General features: G+C 42.3%; 1 protein-coding gene across 2 annotated transcripts in view; it reads right to left on the bottom strand.

The window, feature by feature from the left end:
• The window catches only part of EDNRA (endothelin receptor type A), a 51,099-nt gene that overhangs the window by 22,797 nt on the left and 3,572 nt on the right, over positions 1-24,730 (bottom strand). For both annotated transcript variants that reach the window (XM_083367788.1, XM_083367789.1), the window contains exons 2-4: positions 23,775-24,206; positions 4,543-4,667; positions 2,277-2,475 (exon numbers count right to left, since the gene is read on the bottom strand). In XM_083367788.1, the coding sequence (XP_083223914.1) occupies positions 2,277-2,475; positions 4,543-4,667; positions 23,775-24,161 (711 nt within the window). In that variant the 5' untranslated portion in view covers positions 24,162-24,206. The remainder of the gene's footprint in view (positions 1-2,276; positions 2,476-4,542; positions 4,668-23,774; positions 24,207-24,730) is intronic.

Here is a 24,730-nt window from a genome sequence, read left to right as displayed (position 1 = left end):
AAGTCGGGCATCATCCTTTTAACCTAAATTCATGTTTTGAAAAACCTCTTTGACTTGCTTCAGCTTTTGTTTTGTTTAGACACGTCTCTCTCTCACACAAGAAAAGAAAATTCTTTGCAATCTAGGGTACCTCTTAATACAACTTTGAATGAGTTTGGAAAGGTAAGAGAACTAGCTATTTTTCCTAAGTCAAAATGGGAAGGATTTAACAAATCATAAGCAGTCATAGTTATCTTTTCTGTAATGCTTTGTTTTGTTAAACTTCCAACAGCTGTAAGAGGAATGCCAGAGGAAGAAACTATTTAACTATTTCTAGCTGGTTCTTCCATTTACTCCCTCTTACTGCTTCTTTTTTCTATGGAAGAGATGAGATTATGGTCCATTCAGAAATGGGGTGAGGAAATAGTCAGAAAACTAAAGCTCCCACTGAAACATATCCCTTTATGTAAGCTAGCAGGGATTCAGGCAACAAATAGAAAAAGTATCTAAAGCAACAAGTATGTTTTCATAAGGAGTTACTGAAATGTAGCTTGACAACTGAAGAGATGAAAACCTTGTCCTTTGTTGAATTAATCTATCCATCTTTAAGTTGGCAAACTGATGTTATTGTCCTTGCCAGATGCTGCCCTGCCTTTACAGAATCTGTGTTAAGGTGCTAAATCAATTATACGTATACAGGTAGTCCTTGACTTAAAACCATTCATTTAGTGACTGTTCAAAGTTACAACAGCACTGAAAAAAGTGACTTATGACCATTTTCACACTTACGACCACTGCAGCATCGCCATGGTCACATGATCAAAATGGGGGTGGGGGTGGTTTGCAACTGGCATTATTTATGACAGTTGCACTGCCCCAGGGATCATGCAATCATCGTTTGAAACCTTCCCAGTCAGCCTCTGACAAGCATAGCCAACAGGGAAGCCAGACAACATGATTCACTTAACAAAGGTGGTAAAATAGGGCAAAACTCACTTAAAAACAATTTTTGGACTTGACTATGCTCATAACTTGAGGACTACCTGTATATGCACAGCAAAGATAATGTTTAAGCCTTCCAATTTGACTCCCTTTCTTTTTAGCACATCCTAGCTTGCAGAAAAAAACTACTTACAACTATGACACTATAACAGTAGCTGGGCAGATCCAATTGTAGAACTCTGCCTCCTTCTATCTCTACTATACTTCATTCTATCATAACCTCAGCTGAATAAAGATAGTTGGATGGATGGATGGATGGATGGATGGACGGACAGACAAAGATACATGACTCACCAACAGCATATTTTCAATACATAGGCCACAAATGCTTCATTTCAAATTCCTACATATTATTTTCAGAAAGCAAAGGGGTGGGGGGAGAGTTACTTCTACCATTTTAGTGTTCTGCTATTTCAGCCTGTTCTACAATTTGATTCCATTGTTTCAGAGTTCCAGTTCCAGCCCTGTGATACAAATAATAAGGGCCCCAAAGTTAAGGATCAAGTCAAAGGTTGCAAACTCAGGAATCTACACTTATTACATAAATCTAATAGATTATTGGACCACTATATCTAACTTGAGAGAGTCACCAGTGAAATTATGACAAACCAGAAATCAATGTATGGAGACTATGAGTCCACATCAGCCTGACACAGGCCATAAACACTACAATAACCTCACACATTTATAGACACTTGATCTTATCTAATCTGCAATTGCGCTTGTATGCTGTCAGCTTAAGGAGAAAAACTTTAATGCTGGTACAGCTATGAATGATTTAACACTTTTTGAAACTCTATTCAAGAGAATTGTTATCCACATTGATCAACCAAATGCCTTTGGAGTACTCACAAGCAGAAGATAAAGGAAACATTCCTTCTTATATGGTTGTTCTTCTGCAAGTAGTATTTGGAGGCATAGCTATCTGGTAGGTTTGGGCCAATCATTCTGTTTTAGCCCTAGAAATAAGGCAAGGGCAAATGATCCCTCAAAATCTTAGTCCACAAAATGCAGAGACTACTCCACACAATTGTCTGGAGTCACTACTGAGTCAAAGGCACACACATGCACACACACCTATCTGAAACTGATATTTGGGGCACACCACCTACCAATCCATAAGTAATACTGAACTTCCAAGACTAATAGTCTTAGATAAATTTTTTTTTTATCATCTCCCACCTTGCCCTTACACTTTTTCTTAATTCTAATTCTTTAAATTAGGATTGTTACTGTTTAAAAGACAAACAATAATCACAACAAAATTGTTTTGCATAGCTGATATAGTAACGTACTTCCAAGAACTTGTTGCTTGCTATCAGCAAACAGGTTTTAAGCCGTTTTTCATTATAAACAAAATCAACACTGGTGAAACCCATTGCTTCTGGAATAGCCAGGATGAAGGAAAAAATCCAAATGCAAAAAATTTCAATAGAGGTAGTCAAAGGGACACCAATACCCTGAACACGACTCCAGGAAGCAACTGCTCGGTATCTAAAATAAACAGAGAAATTAATATTATCAGCTTCAGCTCTTTATAAAAGTTTTCAAGACAGGCATAATACATTAACAGGCACATTTTAAGATTCTTCAGATATGTGCTAGTAACAAAAAAATGGTGAAAATACATAGTTGACAAAGTAGTCAAGAATGAGCAGGTTAAAAATATGGTGGGGTTTCTGAATACAAACTGATAAAGTCTTGGCTCATAATAGACCAGATTTAAGGTTGGTTGAAAATAAGAAAATGTAGATAATTGATATGGGAATACTAGGGGATCATAGAAGATAAATATTGGACAAGATTAGACAGTATCAAATCTGAAAATCAAAGTTGGCGTAAACCAGCCATGGTAGTCCCAGTGGTTGCTGGCATTCTGGGTGCCATACAAAAAAAACATTGACAGCATTGATGAAATGTCCATCTGTAAATTGCAAAAGGCCACCCTGATTGACTCCTCATATATACTATGTTGATATATTATGCTATCCTAGGTTCCTGGGAAGAACCTGATGCGCATAAAAGCCAACACCAGTGAAGAACTGGCAGCTATGATTTTACATTGTCAGGTATACATAATAATAAAAACCTGGAGACAGCAGAAGAGAAGAGAAAGAATTAGAGAAAATGAAACACAAAAACTTGTAAATTGAGATAGAATGGCTATGACAAAAGAAAGCAAAGTTGGTACCAATAATAATAAATGCCTTGATAAGTTGAAAAGAAAGACAAAAAAGTCTAGAATACTGGACATTGTAATACCTGGAGGGAGCAGAAGAGAAGAGAAAAAACTGGAGAAAAATTACAAAATTTTTCTCAAAAGACCTGCAATTAGAAGTAGAACGACTGTGGCAAAAGAAAGCAAAACTAGTAGCAATAGTAATGGGTGCCTTGGGTCCAAACCCAAACAACTGGACCACCACTTGAACTCCATCACCACTGACAAAATCACCCAGTTGCATAAGGCAGCTTAACTCAGAATACCTTATATCCTGCAATGATACCTTTAACACCATGAAGCATCCACATCTGCCTATCCCAGGTCCTTGGGAAGGACTCGATAGCTTAAGGCTACTGCTAAGCTTGTAAGCCGCCCTGAGTCTTCGGAGAAGGGTGGGATATAAATGGAATTAAAATAAAATAAAATAAAATAAATAATAAAAATGCCAAATCTAATCTAAACATATGGCTGACTGTGCAACGAACCATCATTTTGTTATACACTACCTGGACACTTCTTAGGACCTTGGTTCATACTTGAATTATTACATTTCCACCTGTCTTAGACTGTGAATCTAACTGTAGATTACCCACAGAAAATAGATCCCTAGCTTCTTGTAACCATTTATCACAAGATCCTTTCTCAAAATATGCACACCATCTCAAAGAGAGACATTCCAATGGTAGCTATTCTTTCTCTGCCTTGCCCCTGAAAGTATAAGAAGAGAGGGCAATTCTCTTGTAGTCAGGGCCACACTTCTCACTTCCTTGGCTTTTGGCTATAAAGGATTTGACTGGTGATATCAATGATATCACTGATATGGCTACAGCTAAAACAGTAGACATTCTCGAAGTGTATTAATGGACAAAATGGTTGCTTTAGTCATACAAAGTCTAGTGTATCCACTCAAACCATTAATTCTTCCAATGGAAAAAATGAGCCAGTTGAAGAATCAAGGAGGTGAAAAGCATTTAAAGTAAGGTGGACCTTCAGTTTTCTCTAAAACATACTTATTTGGGGCCCTGGGGAGTTTGGGGATGCCTTAGATATGATATGATCAAAATTGTGTCAGATAATTTAATGGCCATTCCTTTGGTTCACTTTATTAAAAACTATTTTGGTGTCTTACAACTAATCAATGAAGTACTGTCATACTGAGAAAAATAATATAATGAAATAGAAATACAGCATGAGGAGCTGAATTTGAAAATTAAGCAAGAAGCTATTTATCTAAATAAAAATTTAAAACTCCAGGTCATCATATAATATTCAGTTATGGACTATCTTGATCATTTTTCATATATGAAAATGTTCACAGAAGGGAATAATGTATTTCTTACCTGTCCACACTTAGAGCACAGAGATTAAGAACAGTGACCCCAACAGATGCCTTCTGAATAAAAGGAAAAAAACGGCAAAGAAATTGTTCAAAATGTATCATCCCAAAGGCCCTTGGAAAATGAAGCTAATAGACAGAAAAAAGAAAAAGAAACAGTTAAAATGTACATATAGAAAACATGAGCACACAATGGAACCAAGGAAGGTTTAAGCTATGGTATACACAGTATTATTTGTATATTACTATTACGATATTGTAAAACTAAGCCTGAAGTCCCACATTTTAGCATGAATTGCAATGTACTTCAACCTGCTGATTTCAATAGATTCAGACATTTATAACTATCCTAAGCCACAATCCAGAATATTACATCCTAGAAAATGAAGTATGACCAGTGTGATTCTGGTGATTGCCTGAATAAAATATTTTTACATATTTTAGGAAGGGAAGTTTATTTTCTAGAAATACAAAAGTAATATGTAATGAATTTTAAGCAATGTAGCATTATTTATCAATAAGGCTTTATTTATTTATCGACAAGGCTTAGATAACAATTGTGCTCAAAGCATTATCTGTCAACTCTAATCCAAAATTTCATACATCCATTCTGAGGAGCAAATAGGTCCCCTATACTTCATTTCTTCTGGTCCCTGAAGTCTCCTTCCTCTGTATTCACCAATTTAAATAGCTTGTGATATTGAGCAGAAAATACACTTAAACTGTAGTGGAAGCCAGAAAGCCAGAAAAACGGCAGGCAGGCAGGCAAGCGAAAGGGGAAGGAAGGAAGGAAGGAAGGAAGGAAGGAAGGAAGGAAGGAAGGAAGGAAGGAAGGAAGACCTGATTCCTTTCTAAAACTGTTAAGTCAGCTGAAAAGTGTCACCCAAAAATTCAGCACATGGTCTTGGGCAGGGGTAGGCAACCTTGGCTCTTTTATGACTCGTGGACTTCAACTCCCAGAATTCCTGAGCCAGCCATGCTACCCCTGGTCTTGGGTAAGGCAGGCAAGCCCTTCCATAAATCATGATGTCAGCATAAATAGGCATTAAAAATGCCTACTGGGAAGGAAAGGTGTAATACTGCTCTTCTGGAGCAGCTAATACATTTTGTCCAACCAAAGGACAACAGCAGTAGATTACTATCACTTCCACCAATATAAAGCACTCGTGGAAAACTAAAGTGAAACCAGGCCTTTCTGGTTCTCTGATATGAATCTTCCAGTCCTTTTACTCTATTCAATTTCCTAATGATTATATTCTAAATTCTATTTACTAAATTGTATCCTTTGTATCAAAGAGTGGCATTCTACAGTAGTCACTGAGATGTACCATATAAATGACTGTGATGTTGTTGACTTTGGCACAAATGTGGTAAATCAAATGACTATTGAAGTATCCTCATCCACTGTAGGACTCCATAGCAAATTGTGTGGCACATCAGAAACCCCAGGAAAGCCTTATTGCGGGGGGGGGGGGGAAATCTTGGGAAAACAGGTGGAATGTGATTTAATTGCACATTCCCCCACCCCAGCTTTCCAGCTGATATTTCTCAGCCCAGCCCAAGTGGCAGAATCAGACAATAGACAAGTACTATTGCAACAGGATTTGGGGTTATAAGCTCTTCAGAGTTTAACGAAGTTTTAATTTAGAGGCTTGCTGGCAGCTGCTCCCACAGATAACACCAGTGTGTAGCCACTTAATCCACACCTGGTGAAAACAATGTGACAGAAGCAGCACACGGTACATTCAGAATGTCTTCCACTTTAAATGGACTGTAATGTGGCAACAATCAGATCAATCACTTTGAAGAAAATAAAGTCCAGAACAAGTACATATAATTTCCCAATTATACTTGAATTCCCATATATATTGCTTTTTCTTCCCAATTTTTTATTCAATGGGTCGATGTCAGGAATTCCATGCGTATAATATATTCACTGGGGAGACTTTGTGGAACAAGTTTTCAGGGCAGGGTAGCAACCTAACGTAAATCCTTCTTATATTTCTTCTTATATCGTAAATTTCTTCTTATATTTTGTTGATGAAATTTAACAACGTTTAATCCAATCTGCTTTAACAGATGTACCATTAAATACTATATATCTTTATTAAAGTTGAAACTATGTTTCTCTAAATAAATTTGCTGAATAATGTCTTGTATAGTACAATTCTGACCCCAAATTTATAAATGGAAACTAGAAGCTTTCAAATATTTTAAGGCTTTGCTTCTGGAATTCAAGAAAACTGACCAGACAATTATTAAGCCTTCCCTCCCTCTAACCTTGGCTTTTTCTTTCTATCCAACAAGACACAAATGCTGATAAATTTCACTTGGATAAATTCTCTAAAAGTGAGTTATTATTTGCACATCAACCTCAGAAAAACTTCAGAAAACCAGGGGAAATTCTTACAATGTGCTAATTCTAATTTCAGTGAATCAAATATTCTTCTACTTAAACATTGCACTGAACTGTAGTAGCTTGTTCCTATGAACATAATTATTCTCATTTAAAACTCAGCATGTGGCTTAATAATTTATTCAATAAACCAAGGTTATGGAAAAAACTTCTTAGCATTAAGCTTGAACCTAGTCAAAATGTTTTAAATTAATAGAATAAAAAATTAGCCCAATACATATTTTAAAGACTAAATGAAGACAAATAAAACTTCTGTAAATGATATAATCACAGATTAAGCAAATTAAAATAGCCTGACAGTTACTTTAAACTTTTTTTGTATCAAAATAAAGTATCCAAAGTATGATCTAATTGCCAAACCTTAAGTACAGTACTATCTCTATGAGTATTCAATTAGGAAATTGAGCACAACCTTCTAGAATACCCAAAAGTAAAAGTAAAAAAAAAATAGGGCCAGGAAACAAGCACTGTAAGTAATGAATATTTACAAGTTTTTACAGGGCATCAAGTACAGTATCTGAAAAGAAAATAAATAAATCTGAAGGAGGAGAAGAAATCAACTCTTCAATGCTTCAGTAGAATTCTAATAGGAGTACATCAATCCAGACAACAGCATTCTGGAACCATTAATATAGTGCTGCATTTTGTTCTATATTTTGCAATAAGTAAAATATGCCTACTATTTAATTTCTTGGAATCTCAGCTTTCATATTTTTTTTCTGCACAGGATTGGAATGGGCTGTGACTGATTAAAAAAAGATCTTAGAGTTATTATGGACTCTATTTATTGAAAATACCACCCTTTGTGCAATTACTGTATAAAAAGCAAATTCTCTTTTTAGGAGATGAATTTCAATCGGGAAACGAATTGAAAATAGAACTGCTAAAATAACAATCTGTCTTTACAAGAGAGGCAGAAGTGATCGCCCTTTTGCAAGCAGGAAATCTTGCACAGGAATTGCAGCCGTGGATTTCTCCCCACACACACAAAACACTCTCCCTAGCTTGCCCCACATCTGGGGTTTCCTTCCTTGCAAGGAGACCCACAAGATTTCCTGCTTGCAAAAGGGCGATCACTTCTGCCTCTCTTGAAAGACAGGGATTTCTCCAGCAGAACAAACAGAGAGGCAAAGACCCCTGTGCTCCACCACTGCAGAAAAAGAAGCACCACATTTCCCGCCAGTGCAGGCAGTCCAGGTCCTGTGAGAGGCCAAGCGGGAATGAAGCAGCCCTCGGGTCTGCACTGCAGAAAAGCCGCAAGTGCCGGTGTCCCCTGGGCTCCTGCCCAGCTCGCTTGCAGGGAAGGCAGCGGCAATGGTTGTGTAGAGCCCCTTGGGCCTGACACACAAAGGAGGGGGGAACCCCAGTGTCAGACCGCCACCTCCCTCCCAGCCTCCTCTGGCGGTGGAGGCAGGAAAAAGGTTGATATAAGTAAACATCACCTTCAGGCAGGCAGAGCTGAGACCGGCTTGTGCTGTCAGCCGGTGGCGGCCTCTCACCTTCCTGGCTGACAGGTGGGCTGGTTGGGTGGTCCAACCTGCTGCAGCCTTCCCGGGACCCTGGCTCCAGGGACCTGTGTCTTACGCCCCTGCTTTCCTGAATGTAGCACACCAGGGGCGGGCATGCACAACATCCCGTGTGAAGCCCACTCTCTCTGGGGCCCTGCTGGCTAGCCAGCAGACACACTTCCCCCCCCTCCGCTCCCTCTGGGAAGACACGGCGGTCCCACCTCGCCATGGTCACTCCTTCGGCCCTGGGAAGTGTCCTCCAGGAGGAAATAAAAGTCACGCCCATGCACCGGCCTTGCTGCGTCAACCCCATGCTCCAGGGAGGCCGCATCTGGCACCCCTAATCAGCTGGTGACTCTGTACGGCTGGCCCCGACAGGCTCCAGCCACAGAGAGCTCCTGGTTGGTCGACGGCTTCACAGCGGCAGCCCCAGCTGGTGAGGAGGCTGAGAGGGAGGTGGCAGCCCGGCACTGGGGTTCCTCCCCCTCCTTTGTGTGTCAGGCCCATGGGGCTCAACACAACTGTTGCCACTGCCTTCCCTCCAAGCGAGCTGGGAAGGAGCAGAGTGGGCGGGGGGGAGGAAGGCGACGCCGCATACCACCAGCCGTGGTATGTACCAGTGGTATGCGTATTACTGGTGCAAAAGCCCTGGTATAGATTAGGTGGATACAGACAAGTAAGGTTACAAGATCTGCTGAAATTAATTGCAGAAAAATTAAGAATCAACAAAAGACTCTTTTTTTGCACCATACATAGTTAAAAATAATAGAACAGCAGCCTGTATGGACAATTTTAAAAGGGGATCTGACAGGTTGCTAATGACAGCAGAAGGGACTGTCACCACTTTGTGCCTTAATTCTGGTTGTTCAAAATTCAAGTTATTTGAATTAGTCGATCAAGGCCAGAACTGAAAAATCATCAAATGATTCAAAGTGCAGATTCTGCAAAGAAGCAGAAGAAACAGTAAACAGTGTTGTGATTCAGGGTCAGCCTGTGGGTCCGGCAGCCGGGTCGGATGACTCGGATGACTCAGACGAGGGGGAGGAGGAGGGTGTTGAAGACGAACTTGCTGATGATGGCTTGGAGGCTTCGCAGAGCCCTCAGCCAGGCCCCTCTTCTCAGCTGCGCGAGCCCGACAGTGCAGATGAAGAGGACCCACAGCTGGCCCTGTTCAAGGACGCCCGACGCAGGAGGCAGACCAGTAGAAGCAAGCAGAGAAAGGCTGTGGGACTCCTCGGAAGGAGGCACAGGGAGGCCACGCCCTGAACTCTAATAAAGGGAGTGTTTGGGGAAGGGCTGGTTGCTGAAAGCAACCGCTCCGTTTGAGGATCAAAGCTCCGGTATCTTGTTTCATGTTTTGTTGCTTGTTTGTGTAATAAATCTTGGCAGACGTTTTCCAGCCTCAGACGCTCTCCAGCCTCTGCCGTTTGTACAGGGGTTGCCTTTCTGCAAGGCCGGTAGCAGGCTGGTACAGAACAGTTTGCTTTCAGCCTCCCACCCCTTACAACTAATTATGGAGCAGCTTCGTGCCGAGAATGCTCAGCTCACTCAGCAACTCACTTTGCTGGCAGCTCAGGTGGCTCAATTGCAAGCACAGATTCATGCTGCACCCCCACCCAGGAGAAAATGCCAAGTTGCAATGCCGGACAAATTTACAGGTATTCCTGAACTGTTTCCTGCATTCCTGGGACAATGCCAGCTCTTTATCAGCGTGAGAGCAGCTGATTTCCCCACTGACCGGGATAAGGTGGGGTTTGTGTTAAGCCTTCTTTCGGGAGATTTAATTTAATTTAATTTAATATTTGCATTTGTATACCGCCCTTTCCCTGAGGACTCAGGGCGGTTTACAGGGAATTAAAATCGAAACATACAAAAGTTAAAACCAATTAAAAAAGCATTAAATTCACCCTGTAGATTAAAACCCCAGTTAAAATTTTCTCCTCAGCCTGGGCCCGAGAGCTCAAAAAGCCAGGTCTTCAGGCCCCGGCGGAATGATCGTAGGTCGGGAGCAGTCCTCAGCTCTACCGGCAGCTGGTTCCAGAGGGCAGGCGCTCCCACTGAGAAGGCCCTATCCCTGGGTGTCACCCGCCGGCAATGTCTCACCGGCGGAACCCTGAGCAGACCCTCCCTGTGGGAGCGCACTGGGCGAAGGGCGTTTGATGCCGGCAGCAGGTGTTCCCTCAAATAACCCGGACCCAGGCCATGTAGGGCTTTATAGGTGATAACCAGCACCTTGAATTTCACCCGGAGGGCAACCGGAAGCCAATGCAGCTCGCGGAGTAGAGGTGTTACATGGGAGTATCGGGAAACCCCCATTACAACTCGCGCGGCCGCATTCTGCACCAGTTGAAGCCTCCGAGTGGTCTTCAAGGGCAGCCCCATGTAGAGAGCGTTGCAGTAGTCCAAACGGGAGGTCACAAGCGCATGAGTGACCGTGCGTAGGGCGTCTCGGTCCAGATAGGGACGCAACTGGCGCACCAGGCGAACCTGTGCAAAAGCCCCCCTGGTCACGGCTCCTATGTGATCTTCAAAATTGAGCCGTGAATCCAGGAGGACGCCCAAGTTGCGAGCCCTATCAACGGGGGGTAACACCTCACCCCCCATCGTTAGAGGTGGAATAACTTGGTTAACCCGAGACGCCGATATGCACAGCCACTCAGTCTTGGCGGGATTGAGACGAAGCCTGTTTCTCCCCATCCAGACCTGAACCGCCTCCAGGCACCGGGACATCACGGAGAGGGCATCACTGGGTTGGTTCGGGGTGGAAAGAAAAAGTTGGGTATCATCAGCGTACTGGTGATACCCCACCCCAAAACCACGAATGATCTCGCCCAGCGGCTTCATGTAGATGTTGAACAGGAGGGGCGAGAGAACCGACCCCTGAGGGACTCCACAAATGAGAGACCTCGGGGCGGATCTCTGCCCTCCTGTCAACACCGACTGCGAGCGGCCCTGGAGGTAGGAGGAGAACCACCGTAAAACGGTGCCTCCCACTCCCAGCCCCCTGAGACGCCGCAGCAGGATACCATGGTCGATGGTATCGAAAGCCGCTGAGAGATCTAATAGGACCAGGACAGAGGAGCAACCCCTGTCCCTAGCCCTCCAGAGATCATTCACCAGCGCGACCAATGCCGTCTCCGTGCTGTGTCCAGGCCTGAAGCCCGATTGGTACGGGTCCAGATAATCAGTTTCCTCCAGGAACAGAGGGAGCTGATGCGCCACCACACTCTCAACAACCTTCGCCAGGAAGCGAAGGTTGGAGACTGGACGATAGTTGTTTAAAACAGCCGGGTCCAAAGCAGGCTTCTTGAGGAGGGGTCTCACCACCGCCTCCTTCAAGGCGGCAGGGAAGACACCCTCCTTCAAAGAAGCAGTTATTACTGCATGGAACCAGCCTCGTGTTCCCTCCCGAGCCGCATAAGCTAGCCAGGAGGGGCACGGATCCAACAAACAGGTGGTGGAGCTCAGTCTCCCCATGATCCTGTCCACATCATCAGGGGAAACAGGGTCGAACTCAGTCCAGATAACGTGCTCAAGACCGCCTGATTCCTCCACATCAGACTCTGCCCAGTCAGAGTCCAAGCCGGTCCGGATCCGAGCGATTTTGTCCGTCAGATGATGACTAAACTCCTCGGCTCGTCCCTGCAAGGGATCCTCCCTCACCTCCTGGTTAAGGAGGGAGCGAGTCACCCTAAACAGGGCGGCCGGGCGATTATCTGCGGACGCGATAAGGGCGGCAAAGTAGTTAGACTTCGCCGTCCTTATCGCCGCAAGATAAGACCTTATGAAGGTTCTTAACTGCAATCGGTCGGATTCGGATGCAGCTCGTTGGGGCACGCCTCTGCTGGCACAACCTAGCCCATTGTTGGATAACTTTGTGGGGTTTTGTGACCATATGCGTCTAATGTATGAGGACCCAATTAAGACGCAGACTGCCTCCCGACGCCTGAAAGCTCTGAGGCAGGGTCAACGCCCCCTACAGGCCTATATCAGCGATTTCCGGCTGCTTAGCCAGGATTCCGCCTGGAATGAGGCTGCGCTCGTGGATGCCTTCCAGGATGGATTGTCGGAGATGTTGGATGAGCTGGCCCGCGTGGACATTCCCTCAGACCTGAATGGGCTGATCCATCTTTGCCTGCGGATCGATGCCCGGCTGCAGCAGCGAAAGAGTCGCCGTGCCACCCCACAGACCCCTGCCGCCCCTGTTGTGCGTGAGCCCCCAGTCCAAAGGGAGGAGCCAATGGAGCTGGGTGCCGCCAGGTCTCGTCTATCGGTGACGGAAATGAACAGACGACGATCGGGGGGGTTGTGTTTTTACTGTGGGGACCCTGGATATTTGGCTGCTTCTTGCCCAGAGAAGCGTCAGCGGGCATCAGTGACCAAGCCTGCCCCGAGAAAGTCCCCTACTTTGCTGTCGGGAAACGCCCCGAGCCCGATCTAGACCGTGTGATAGATCGGGCGTCCCACAACAACAACACCGAGCGATGCCGTTCCGATGGTGCCTGTGAACCTCCACGGCATTTGATTTTGGAGGCACGTCTGATCCTTCCTGGCAAGCCAGAGGGGATTCCAGTCCATGCCTTAATTGACTCTGGGGCTACCACAAACTTTATGGACTCAGCCTTTGTGGCCAAATGGGCTGTTCCCCAGTGTCCGGTGGATCCGCCCATGTTAGTGGAGACTATCGATGGTCAAGTGCTCCTGTCCGGGCCTATTACGGCCGCCACGCAACCAGTATGTATGGCCATCAGTTCCCATGTGGAGGCCATCCAGTTCTACATCACTTCGGATCTGCACTTCCCTGTGGTCTTGGGACTGGCGTGGCTCCGGGCGCATGATCCACAGATCTATTGGTCTCAGAACTTGGTCACGTTCCCAAGCTTGCAGTGCATGGACCACTCCCGCCATATCTGTGCCGGCCAGGTGGAGGGTTCCCCAGGGGTTTCCTTGCCTCCCGAACTGTCTGACTGTGCTGATGTGTTCAGTGAGTCAGAGGCGGATCAATTACCCCCGCACAGGCCCTATGACTGCTCCATTGATTTAGTCCCTGATGCGCCTCTCCCAGTGGGGCGTTTGTACTCCATGTCGGAGCCCGAGTTGGCTGCATTGCGGGACTTCCTGAAGAAGAATTTGGCTCGCGGTTTCATCCAGCCCTCGTCCTCGCCAGTGTCTGCACCCGTGCTCTTCGTCAAAAAGAAGTCGGGCGAGTTACGGCTTTGCTGCGACTACCGGAAACTCAACGCCATCACGGTGCGCAACCGTTACCCGCTGCCCCTCATCCCCGAGCTCTTGGACCGACTCCGGGAGGCTAAGATCTTCACGAAACTGGACTTGCGTGGAGCTTACAACCTCGTCAGGGTTCGGCCGGGTGATGAGTGGAAGACGGCGTTTGGTACTCGCTATGGACGTTTTGAGTACACGGTGATGCCGTTTGGCCTGACCAACGCCCCCGCTGTGTTTCAGCATTTTATGAACGACATCTTCCGGGATCTGCTGGACCAGTTTGTCGTGATCTATTTAGACGACATCCTGATTTACTCCCCGTCGCGTGAAATGCATCATCAGCATCTCCGTCAGGTCATGCAGCGACTCCGAGATCATCGGCTGTTTGCCAAGTTGGAGAAGTGCCAATTCTACCAGGTGACCATCGATTTCCTGGGTCACCGCATTTCTCCTGAGGGCATCGCCATGGAGCCAAGTAAAGTTGAGTCGTTGCAGAGTTGGCAACCCCCGCGTCGCGTGAAGGATGTTCAGTGACTTCTTGGATTTGCCAACTACTATCGAACATTCATCCCTGGCTTTGCTGCCTTGACAGCCCCCCTTACCCGGCTCTTGCAGAAGAAGACTCGGTTCCAGTGGAACGCACCAGAACAACAGGCGTTCCAGGCTTTGAAGGAAGCCTTCATGAAGGAGCCCATCTTGAAGCATCCTGACCCGCAACGGCCGTTTGTCGTGGAGGCGGACGCCTCCGACATTGCCATTGGGGCAGTGTTACTCCAGGCAACGACGCCCAGTGGTACCCTTTTCCCTTGCGCGTATCACTCCCGAAAGCTGAACCCCTCGGAGCGCAACTATACCATCTGGGAGAAGGAGCTGCTGGCCATCAAAGCGGCGTTCGAGGCCTGGAGGCATCATTTGGAGGGGGCGCGGCATCAAATCGAGGTCCGGACGGACCACAAGAATCTGGAAAGCCTGCAGACCGCTCGGAATTTGAACCAACGCCAGATCCGGTGGTCCCTTTTCTTTGCGAGGTTTGACTTCCAGGTTCGGTACATACCAAGCGGGCACAATCAGAGAGCGGATGCTCTGTCCAGGAAGCCCGAATATACCCGAGTGGAAGACAAGCTTCTGCCCAGGACAGTGATCCCCGTCGAGTCTTTTGCTGCGGTGCGGGAGCCGGTTGATATACGGGCTCGGATCCGGGAGGCACAGCAGCAGGAGGCGTGGGTGGCTCAGCGGAAGGAAGAGGTGGGGCCAGATTCGCCTTGCTCGGTCACGGATGGACTTTTGTATTATCGTGACCGGCTCTATGTTCCGGGAGGGCCACTCAGGGGACTCGTCCTCAGCCAGTGTCATGATAACCCGGCTGCGGGGCATTTTGGCCTGTTCAAGACTCTGAACCTGGTCTCCCGTACCTTCTGGTGGCCCCGAGTCCGACACGACGTTCAGTCTTATGTCACCTCCTGCATCCCATGCAGGCAGGCCAAGTCAGCGACAGGGGCCCCGCCTGGATTACTGCAGCCTTTGCCAACACCCAAGAGACCCTGGGGGGCTGTGTCCATGGACTTTCTGACGGATTTACCCCCATCCTCCGGCTTCACGACAGTGTTTGTGGTGGTGGACATGCTGACCAAGATGGCGCACTTCATCCCCTGTCGCGGCTTACCGTCAGCTCGCGCCACTAGTCGTATGTTTATCCAACAGGTGTTTCAGCTGCACGGCCTCCCCGATAGAGTCGTCTCCGATAGGGGGGCCCAGTTTACAGCCCGCTTCTGGCAGGAGTTGATGCGTGCGTTGGACATCAAGGTTTGCCTCTCGTCCGCGCATCATCCTCAAACTGACGGGGGAACCGAGAAGGTCATCGGTATCCTGGAGCAGTATCTGCGCTGCTACGTCAACCTGCAGCAGGACAATTGGGTGGACTATCTGGCCATAGCCGAGTTTGCCTTTAACAACTCGCAGCACACCTCCACGCAGATGACACCATTCTTGGCCAATGTGGGTTATCACCCCCGGTTTTTCCCCCTTTCTCTCGTGGACTCACCGGAGTCGGCAGCGAACGACTTCATGGCAGAGTTACAGGCGATCCATCATTTGGTGCGACGGCAGTTGGAGAAGGCCAAGGCCGACTACAAAAGATCGGTCAAGACGGGATACGCCTCCACTATCGGTGGGGGATCGGGTCTGGCTGTCCACCAGGAACCTACCGTCCACACGGCCGGTGAGGAAGCTAGATCACCGATATTTAGGACCGTTCCCAGTCGAGGCTGTCATCAATCCGGTCGCCTATCGTTTAACTCTGCCACGTTCCCTGCGTGTGCACCCCGTCTTCCATCGGTCCCTGTTGGTCCCCGAACAACCGGCTTGTCCACTCCACCAAGCGGAACCTCCCCCATCAGGACCTCGTGATGGAGGCAGCACCCCCGAGTACGAGGTCGCCAGCATCAGGGATTCCCGTTGGTTGAAAGGTCGTTTCCAGTACCTGATCGAGTGGAAAGGGTACGGGCCGGAGGACTTCACCTGGGAAGACGCGACCGCCGTTCATGCCCCTGCGTTGGTGACTGCTTTTCACGAACAATTCCCATCCCGACCGCATCCGGATCGGCAGCCCCGGGGGAAGGGCCCTGCGGTGCGGGATAGTTATGTGATTCAGGGTCAGCCTGTGGGTCCGGCAGCCGGGTCGGATGACTCGGATGACTCAGACGAGGGGGAGGAGGAGGGTGTTGAAGACGAACTTGCTGATGATGGCTTGGAGGCTTCGCAGAGCCCTCAGCCAGGCCCCTCTTCTCAGCTGCGCGAGCCCGACAGTGCAGATGAAGAGGACCCACAGCTGGCCCTGTTCAAGGACGCCCGACGCAGGAGGCAGACCAGTAGAAGCAAGCAGAGAAAGGCTGTGGGACTCCTCGGAAGGAGGCACAGGGAGGCCACGCCCTGAACTCTAATAAAGGGAGTGTTTGGGGAAGGGCTGGTTGCTGAAAGCAACCGCTCCGTTTGAGGATCAAAGCTCCGGTATCTTGTTTCATGTTTTGTTGCTTGTTTGTGTAATAAATCTTGGCAGACGTTTTCCAGCTTCAGACGCTCTCCAGCCTCTGCCGTTTGTGCAGGGGTTGCCTTTCTGCAAGGCCGGTAGCAGGCTGGTACAGAACAAACAGATCATATACTCAGCTTCTGCAAGATTGCACAAGCTGATTACAAACAACAACATAACACAGTCACTCAAATGATTTACTGGAACATCTGTAAAAATTATCATGTGCCCGTAATAAAAAATTGGAGGGAAGATAACATTGAAAAAGTAGTTGATAACGAGTGGTTTAAAATATTTTGGGCTATTTTAATCAAAACTAATAAAGTTTTGTTGCATAACATACCAGTTAACAAAGTATAAAGAGCTAAAAATCAAAACTGAAAGATTATGGAATAAACCAACAGTGGTTATCAGCAGACCGGTTGCCATATTAAAAAATCTGTAACAACAGTTAGAAAATCTGTGCACTGTCAAAATTTCCATCAGTCAATTACAAAAAACCCCACACTGCTTGGATGTGCAAATATACTATGCTGAAACATTATCACTTTCTAGTCCTTGGGAAGAACCTGATGCAAATGAGGAACAATATCAGGTAAACTAGAGAACTGGCAGCTGTGATTCCACATTGTTATGTATATAACATCTGTCTATCCCAAGTTCTTGGGAAGGACTCTATAGTTGAACAAAAATGCCAAATCCAATCTAACTATCTGGCTGATTGTACATCTGAATATAATATTAGTAATAATTAAATTTATATGACATTTGATACATTCAGTTGGCCATTGAGTGATTGAAAATGCTGGATTAGATAGGTTTGTGGCCTCATGCAGCAGGAATCTCCTTATGACCTATGTTCACATACCCACACATTTCTAATAAACATTATTTGAAAACATTCAAGATAATTTCTACATGTGCACACATTCCTTGACTTTCTTCTAAATGCATGCATATAATCAGGAAAAGTGATCTAAAATTTGAGTCAATGGGATAGAAATGACTCCCATGAGTTGATAAGAGCCATGTGGATGGAAGTCTGGCCCAGGACATATATATCTAAACGTATTTCCAAACAAAGCTGAAAGTTTGTACTTATGCCAAAACTTCGGTCAGCTAGAGTTCAATTTATTTTCAAAGAATGCTATTTTTTAAAAACTTATAGTGTAAGTAAATCTACTGGGTTAAGAAGAGTTGTAAGAAAAGAAATGGTATATAGAAAGAGTGGTATACAGAAAGGCAAGCTTATGTTAATATCAAATATTAATTAAGATATGAATGTTCACAAAGACCATTTCTCCAAAGGTATCATTTATGTCATTAGGCAAAATCCCCTGGCAGCGCAAGCACCTGAAGAAAAACAGATGGCTGTCCAGTCTCTCCATAAATACATCCAGCAAAAAGGATATCGCCACCTCCTTTACATGTGGTTCATTTTTATAACACTTAATTGGAAATTGCTTTTAATTAAGTAACTTTATTCCATGTTCGGCACCCTGGTCTAATTGAAATTAGGTCTTGACCTTGTGTGTGTGACACCCTTTCAGCTATCTGAAAAAAAATGTAATATGCTTTTTCCTATATGATTTAGTAACCAATCCAAACCATCCTCAGTGCCCTTCACAGCACCTCTTCCAGTTCCTCTGATACTGATAAAAGTGGACATAATACTCAATGTTGGTCTGACCAATGAAGAATACATAAACTATGAATAACTATTATCTGGGAACTTCTTTTCCAAAATCTATATTACAATGTTTGTTAATGTTGTGATAATCTATTATTCCAACATCTTTTTTTTACAAGTATTATTACTAGGCCAGATAACAGCAGCTGGCTATATTATTTCCCTTTCTGATGAAGAACCTGCACTACACTTGTCTAAATTTATCTATTATTTTTACCTACTTCTGTAATTTGTGCCATCTGCAAATTTGAAACTATCTCTTTCTCTTCATCTAAATCATTAATTAAAATACTGAAAATATCCCAAAAGGAAATCTTATAACTTTGATGTATCACTCCAGTTCATGGATTACTTGCTATATCTCTCCAGTTTGATATCACTTAAGTGTGGCTTTCCAGACAGTTGTGCATTCACCTAATAAACTTACATGCAACTCATAGTTTCTTACAATAGCCTAGCTTGCAAACCATCTGAATTCAGATCTGAACTCATTCAAGGTCAGCAGGTATTCCTTACATATGTTTCCATCTAAATTCAATTACAATTGAACCGCTTCTTCAGAATTGCTGAGTATGCCATATAGTAGCTAGGGCTATTGTAAGAAACTACTGATGGATTAACTAGCTATTAAGATCGATATAGCCTGGGAAATGGATAAACTCTCGTCTCTTGAAAAAGGAAGAAAAAATAAATTCTCAACTGGCATCACCGTCTTAGGAAGATGCTAGAATGCATAATAAACAAGTTGTTTTGAAAAGAATTATTAGTTTGTGATTTCTTTAGTAGCTTGTGGGAATAATTTGTCTTTATATTCTTATTGTAAGGCTGATTGAATATAAGTTGCATGTAAGTTTATTAGCTGAATGCACAACAGTTTGGAAAGCCACACTTAAACTGATATCAAACTGGAGAGGTATAGCAAGTAATCCATGAACTGGAGTGATATATCAAAGTTATAAGATTTCCTTTTGGGATATTTTCAACATATACTTTCTTAGAGATGAATGAAATAAAACATGAGTAGAGGAATTAGAAATTATTTTATTATCTGTTAGTTTTTTGCCAGTTTGCTCAGTATGAGATTAAGTAGGATATACTTCATACAAAGCACACACTAAGCAATGGGTTCCTTTCCATGAATTTAAAAAGAAAATAACTTAATAAAAAAATATTGATAAAACCATTATAATTTAACAGAAAGTCAAGCCTCATTGAAAATACAGTAGTGGAACTTTTGAGTAAAAATACTGTAAATTATATTTGTAGCCACCCATGTACAATGTAATAATTTGTTGTGCATATAAAGTTGCACTGTATTATTTAAAAATTTTGGAAAAATATTAAATGTGCTTATTAGCACCATGTAGTAAAATATCTCAGTGATAACTGCCATGAGTTCCCTGTGTTACATATAGCAAATGTACTGATTTTTACAGCTGCAGAAATTCTTCAAAAGAGGTGTTTTAGAACATGTAGGATTATTTAAAAAACAAACAAACCCAGAAACATATTTTTCTAAGCTTTACAACAATTAAAACACTCTGTTCCAATGTTATCTCTTTGGGAATTTTAAGACTTGCACAATCCTACTAATCTGTAAAGTCCATGGATAAAAAAGGAAGGATGTTCTTATTGGCCTGGCAGGGGGGAAAAAGGCAAAAAAAGGAAAAAAAAACTGATTAAGATGATTCCTAATGAAAAAGAGTCATGGTGGGAAGGGAAAAGAATAAAAAGACAAAAGTCAAATTAAAATAAAGAAAAAGTGTGTACAAGAGATGCACGTGATAATACTATTTTCAATACCTCAACAGCTATAATTCATACAAGAAAGCAAAGGATGCTACTGTTGCAACTAGGTTTGATGAGTTTGCTTGAACATTGGCAGAAAGCTGTTAATAGTAGAAGCATTTGAACAATAGGACAAAAAATTAACAGAGTGAAGTGTTACCTCATCTGCAGATGTTCAAGCAAAAGTTGTACAGTTTAGCTCTCAGTCCCTGAACTGGGAAAGAGGTAGAAGAGATTAGAGTTACAAGCCTCTTCCAACTCTGACTCAATGTCTGAAGGGCAAGTGGGTATGCTAAAATGTCTATGAACCTATTGGAACAATTGCCCAATTAAGGGATATTAAAGAAGTATTCTTGGTTTATGCATTAATTAATCCATAATTCTACCTTTAAAAAGTATATCTTATTTCTTAATTGCAATACATAAATTGAACCAGGGAGAAAAATATTATATAAAGCAGTATTATGTAAAGCAACAAAGATAAGGCAAGAGAGATTAGGTTTTTACTTTTTGTTTCTACACAATTCTCTGCAACCAAAGAAAAAAGAAAAAAAAAGAACTATAGAAAATAAAAGAGAGATGCAATAGAACACATATTATCCAAGTAATACTTTTGTTCAGCCTTTTTATGCCAAGTGGAAATTAATTAAACTAATTAAACCTTCATCAGTTCAGTGAAGGTTTAGGAGACTTTTTGTCTTAGTAGATATCACAGAACTGAGGAACAATAGCCTTTCCCCTCTCTCAAAACGACTCGTTTTCAAAATATCACATCCTCCTACCACAATGAGGTTTTAGATTTTAAAATCCATAAAGGCTAAAGCTTGTGAGGCAATAAATGTGTATGCCCAATCAGCAGACTGAAGTTAAAAATTTTCTCCTTTTCCATACTGGGAAAAACCCAGAGAACGGCAGAGGAAACCATGTTTTATAAAGAAAACAATCTAGATTACAACCAAAACCTCATGTGAACAAACGAAACTATAAAACCAGAAGCCAATATTATCTTGAGTTTTGGAAGATCGGGGGGGAATAACCATTAGGTTCCTAAACTGTAAGGTCCAAGAAATAGCAAAAAGAAATGGAAAAACAGAACAATTTTACCTTAAACGCTTCCCAGCCCCTTAAGTCATTTTCAGCTAATTTCAGACTTTGACATGAACACGTCATAAATCAGAACTACAGTATGCCAGTTCTGATAACATGGAAGTGTTAGTTTGAAACAAAGATAACCATATTCTTTATACAAAAATAGACTCATCATGCCTAAAATAGTAAACATTGGCCACATGCATGAAAAAAGCCATGAAATGAATATTAGAAATAGAATGTGGTTATAATTATTGTTTAGATATCCTTTGTTCAAAAAGTAAGAAAAGTAAATGAAAGCTACAAAACTTTGTACTGTATGAAAATTAGGACACACTATTTACAGTGGGTTTAAAATAAGAAATATTTGGAAGATTTTGAATAGTGAAGTTTTTTATTTCACTATAAAGAGTAAGTAATATATCATTTTTCATACAATCCAGTTTTTGCATAGATGGTCTATGTTTTAACAAGAGCCAATATTAAAAATTACATTACTTATACTGTACCACATAAGTATTAAAGATCCTTCTGTAGTAACAAACTTCTTACAATAAACAAGCACGTTACGTTCTACATTAAGCCAAAGATTGTGCTGATATATTTCTCTTTTACTTGTTAAAAATCAGTTGTGGAGAACTCTTGATGTGACAGGTCCATAATAAAAGAGAGTTGAATCCTTTGCCTCTCTATATGATTCTGATTCAAGTTAGAATTATATACATAACATTTTTCTTCAGTATTGATTTCATCCCTAAAGTTTGGTCAGAGGCCAAACTTCCTTGGCCCAAAGAATACTATTTTTTCACAAGAGAAAGTATTTCTCTTCTATGTCTCATGATATTGTTTCCAAATACAGATCTGATGTGCGGTTTTTAACATGTCTGCTTTCTAAATAAGCAATATTTATTTATCCTACAGTAGACTGCTATACTGAGTACTATTTATACACAAATATATTCAAAGTTCTTTTATTTCATCCACAAGTCATAAATTTTTAAAGATATGAACAAAAGAAAGAAATCATAAAGAAGTGATGAAATTTAGTTCAATAAATAACAAATATATAAATCCTAAAAAAAATCCAAACTTCCAAATAATTGCCTACCTGAATAGTTTCATACTAGATGTCACTAAATATTTAGACAGGGATATATTATGGCTTTAAAAGGCAACAGGTCCAAAGCCCAAACTCAACTATTATTGTTGTGAAATATATCTTAGTTTAAGGTCTTGCAAGTTTGAAGATTCCTTATACTGTAGAGCGCCATCAGCAAGTGCTACATATGGTGTTTTTCCTTTCTTCTATTCTTCCAAGCCCCAAAGACCAAGTAAGGAAACAATCATACCAGTTGTAAATATGCTTTACTGTCCACCCAACTCTTCAACTGGAAAGGAAGGAAGGAAGGAAGGAAGGAAGGAAGGAAGGAAGGAAGGAAGGAAGAAAGAAAGAAAGAAAGAAAGAAAGAAAGAAAGAAAGAAAGAAAGAAAGAAAGAAAGAAAGAAAGAAGCTATTGTTGTCTCTTATGGCCTGGTGAAATAAAGAACAGAAAGCTAAGATTCTGTGTGCCAGAAGAAAAAATATGGCTTTTTTTTTTTTGCAAAATACAGGTGGAAAACTTAAAAATGAAAAAAAAAAATCTCAACCACCTTTTCCAACTTGGCAGCATAATTGTAAAGATGTTCCCTGGCTATATTAAGTTCTGATGTATGAAAGTGGGTCTTCTGAATATCATCCATAGTGATAATCCACAACCATGAACATTCAGAATTGTCATATATATTTTAAATAGCATGATAGATAAAATTATAAGCTCTGAATAACACAATAACAAAAAAATCAATGACATTTAGCATCATCTTATGAAATTGATTAGCAATACAGAAGCAGAATAACTAAATAACTATAAATAAATAGACTGAAATGTGTCCAAGACATCAGTAGCATTAGTTAGATACAGAACTCATCCCTCACCATCTGCTTGTCCTATCCAAGCCATTTCATTCTGTGCATAACAATAAAGGAGAGTATTGTTTGTGTTGTTGGTAAGAGTTGATTTGCATACGTTTCTTACCACAGAAAGCTCTGTTCTAAAAAAAGACATGTTACAACTACTTTCTTAGCTAATATTAAGTAACTCACTTTACTTGAAACACTGTTATGTTTATAGTGAAATGCAAATAACTTATTTGCCACAGACTAAATACTAATCATATGCCCACATTCTCCCACACTGAAGAAAAAGTGTACATTGGACATCAGTTAACAGATATGAAACAGGCATCGCATGTGCAACATAAAACTTTCATTTTCACCCAACCACAATGAATTTCAAGTTCACTTGTTAAGTGTTTAAAAGTCTGTCTCATATAAAAAGATTTTTTTTACACATATATTCCAATGGCCATAAGAAACAAGAATGATTTATGTATGCAAAACTATTGTAACACATTATAATGCTGTAAAAATTATATAAAGCATAACATGACATATTACCTTATATACATGGATAGGGATATCTATGATGATGTAGATGAGATCTCCCAAGGCCAGACTAGCTATCAATGCATTGGGTCCATTCCTCATGCACTTGTTCTGGTAGATTATCTGAAGAAGAGTTGTATTTCCGACAAGCCCAATGATGAATACTGCACAAGAAATTACTGTATTGATATATTTAAAAGTATTATCTATTTTGGGACGGCTTGTACAATTACTCTTGTTATTGCTGGGTTGACTGGCAGAAATAATTAATGTATCTTCCATTTCTATGGCAGAGGTTCCAGAGTCATTCAGGCTGGAAAAGTCTCTTTCTGAACCTTCGCTGATGACAGATCCAGTTACAAAAAGTGCCAAGGTTATCCAAAAATGAAATGTTTCCATTTTTTAAAATCTTCAAAATGAAGAAAATATGTTTTACTTAAAAACCTACAAAGAAAAATAATGTTTATGTTGTAATACTAGCATTGTAAACAAAGCTTCTGTTTAGTTAAACAAAGAGAGACATGTTTTTATTTTTAAAATAGATAATCAGAAAACAAAATGTCAAGCACAGGAAATCAAAAATTCAGGCAGTTCAAATGAATATATAGCTTTATTGCAAGATATATGAATATGTAGCTTTTTTCAAGAATCTGAATTACAGATAGTCTTCAGCTTACAACAGCTCATTTAGTGACTGTTCAAAATTACAATGGCACTGACTTATGACCATTTTTCAGACTTACAACTGTTGCAGCATCCCCGTGGCCACATGATCAAAATTCAGATGCTTGGCAGTTGACTTATATTTATGACAGTTGCAGTGTCTCATGGTCATCATGGGATTACCTTTTGTGAATTTCTTACAAGCGAAATCAATGGGAAAGCCAGATTCACTTAACAATCGTGTTACTAATTTACAACTGCAGTGATTCACTTTACAACTGTGGCAAGAAAGGTAGTAAAATGGA

This window comes from Vipera ursinii (genome assembly GCF_947247035.1).
Source record: "Vipera ursinii genome assembly, chromosome: 7".
Taxonomy (NCBI): Eukaryota; Metazoa; Chordata; class Lepidosauria; order Squamata; family Viperidae; genus Vipera; species Vipera ursinii.
This window is presented reverse-complemented; position numbering and strand designations above follow the sequence as displayed.